This window comes from Acanthamoeba castellanii (genome assembly GCF_000313135.1).
Source record: "Acanthamoeba castellanii str. Neff unplaced genomic scaffold scf7180000084600, whole genome shotgun sequence".
Taxonomy (NCBI): domain Eukaryota; phylum Discosea; order Longamoebia; family Acanthamoebidae; genus Acanthamoeba; species Acanthamoeba castellanii.
In genome coordinates this window covers 101125-102129 of record NW_004457368.1, presented here as the reverse complement: position 1 = coordinate 102129, position 1005 = coordinate 101125, and the positions used below count along the sequence as shown (strand labels likewise).

The 1005-nt window shown below is 53.8% G+C and overlaps 1 protein-coding gene across 1 annotated transcript; it reads left to right on the top strand.

Moving 5' to 3' along the window:
* Positions 1-399: 399 nt before the first annotated feature.
* Positions 400-797, top strand: ACA1_067070 (uncharacterized protein; the record flags this gene model as incomplete). Its single annotated transcript, XM_004336621.1, has 2 exons — positions 400-509; positions 650-797. The coding sequence occupies 2 exons, from the start codon at positions 400-402 to the stop codon at positions 795-797; spliced, it is 258 nt and encodes an 85-aa protein (XP_004336669.1).
* Between the last annotated feature and the right edge of the window lie 208 nt (positions 798-1005).

Below are 1005 nucleotides of genomic sequence, written 5' to 3'. Positions count from 1 at the left end.
CAACCACACTGACAGCAAGCAGCAGCTGGTTGTCTTCACTACCAATCTCACCAAGACCAGTCTGACACTCCCCAACATTCACTACATCATCAACACTGGGCTGGAGTGGCAAGTGCAGTGGAACCCAGAGGCCAACATGAACAAGATGGTGACCACCCCAATCACACAGTCATTGATGACCCAGCATACAGGGCACACCAGACACATCACCTTGGGCATCTGCATCCACCTCTACTCCAAGGAGAGTGTCAAGGCCCACAAGACATCACACCCACCAGAGGTCCAGAGTGGTGATGTGATGAAGACCCTTCTCAAGTTGTCAACATTGCAGCAGCACCACAATTGCTGGTCAACATTCCAGAGGCAGCCCAACACCATGCAACAGAGGCACTGACTGCCATGGGCACCTTCACCAAAGCTGGCACCATGACCAACATCAGCCACAGGTTGCTCCATCTCAGCATCAACCTGCATGTGGGCATGTTCATCCTGGCATGCCACAAGCTGGGGTGCCCAGATACAGGCATAACACTGGCCACCATCCTCACCACCAAGGCTGCCAATGCCCTACTACCATCTCAACAACAGGGTCTGTGGACATCACACCTTGACTCTCACTGTGTGGTGCTTCTGCAGCCTAAGACTGCAGGTGGATTGCACAGTACAAAGTCATCCCCATGTTCAAGCTCTACATGGTCAAAAAGGAGGGCAACAAGTTCCAGCACAGCTCTTCTGCCCCTCCCTTGCTGATTGTTGCCCTGCTCAACCCTGAGTTCAAAGAGGTGGCCCAATCCTGATCAGTCTTACACCAGGGGATAGACTGTGCAGACTACCCCAACAGCCTACATGTTCCTCCCTCACAGCCCCAAGTCATCTACCTCCTCCTTCACCTATCCATCACACACCAAGCCAAGCACAACCCCTGCACACAAGAGAGCCAGACCTGGCTAGCTGCCCTACTGTGTGCTGGTTGCCTGTGGCTCATGCTGTGGCTCCAGTGGCAGC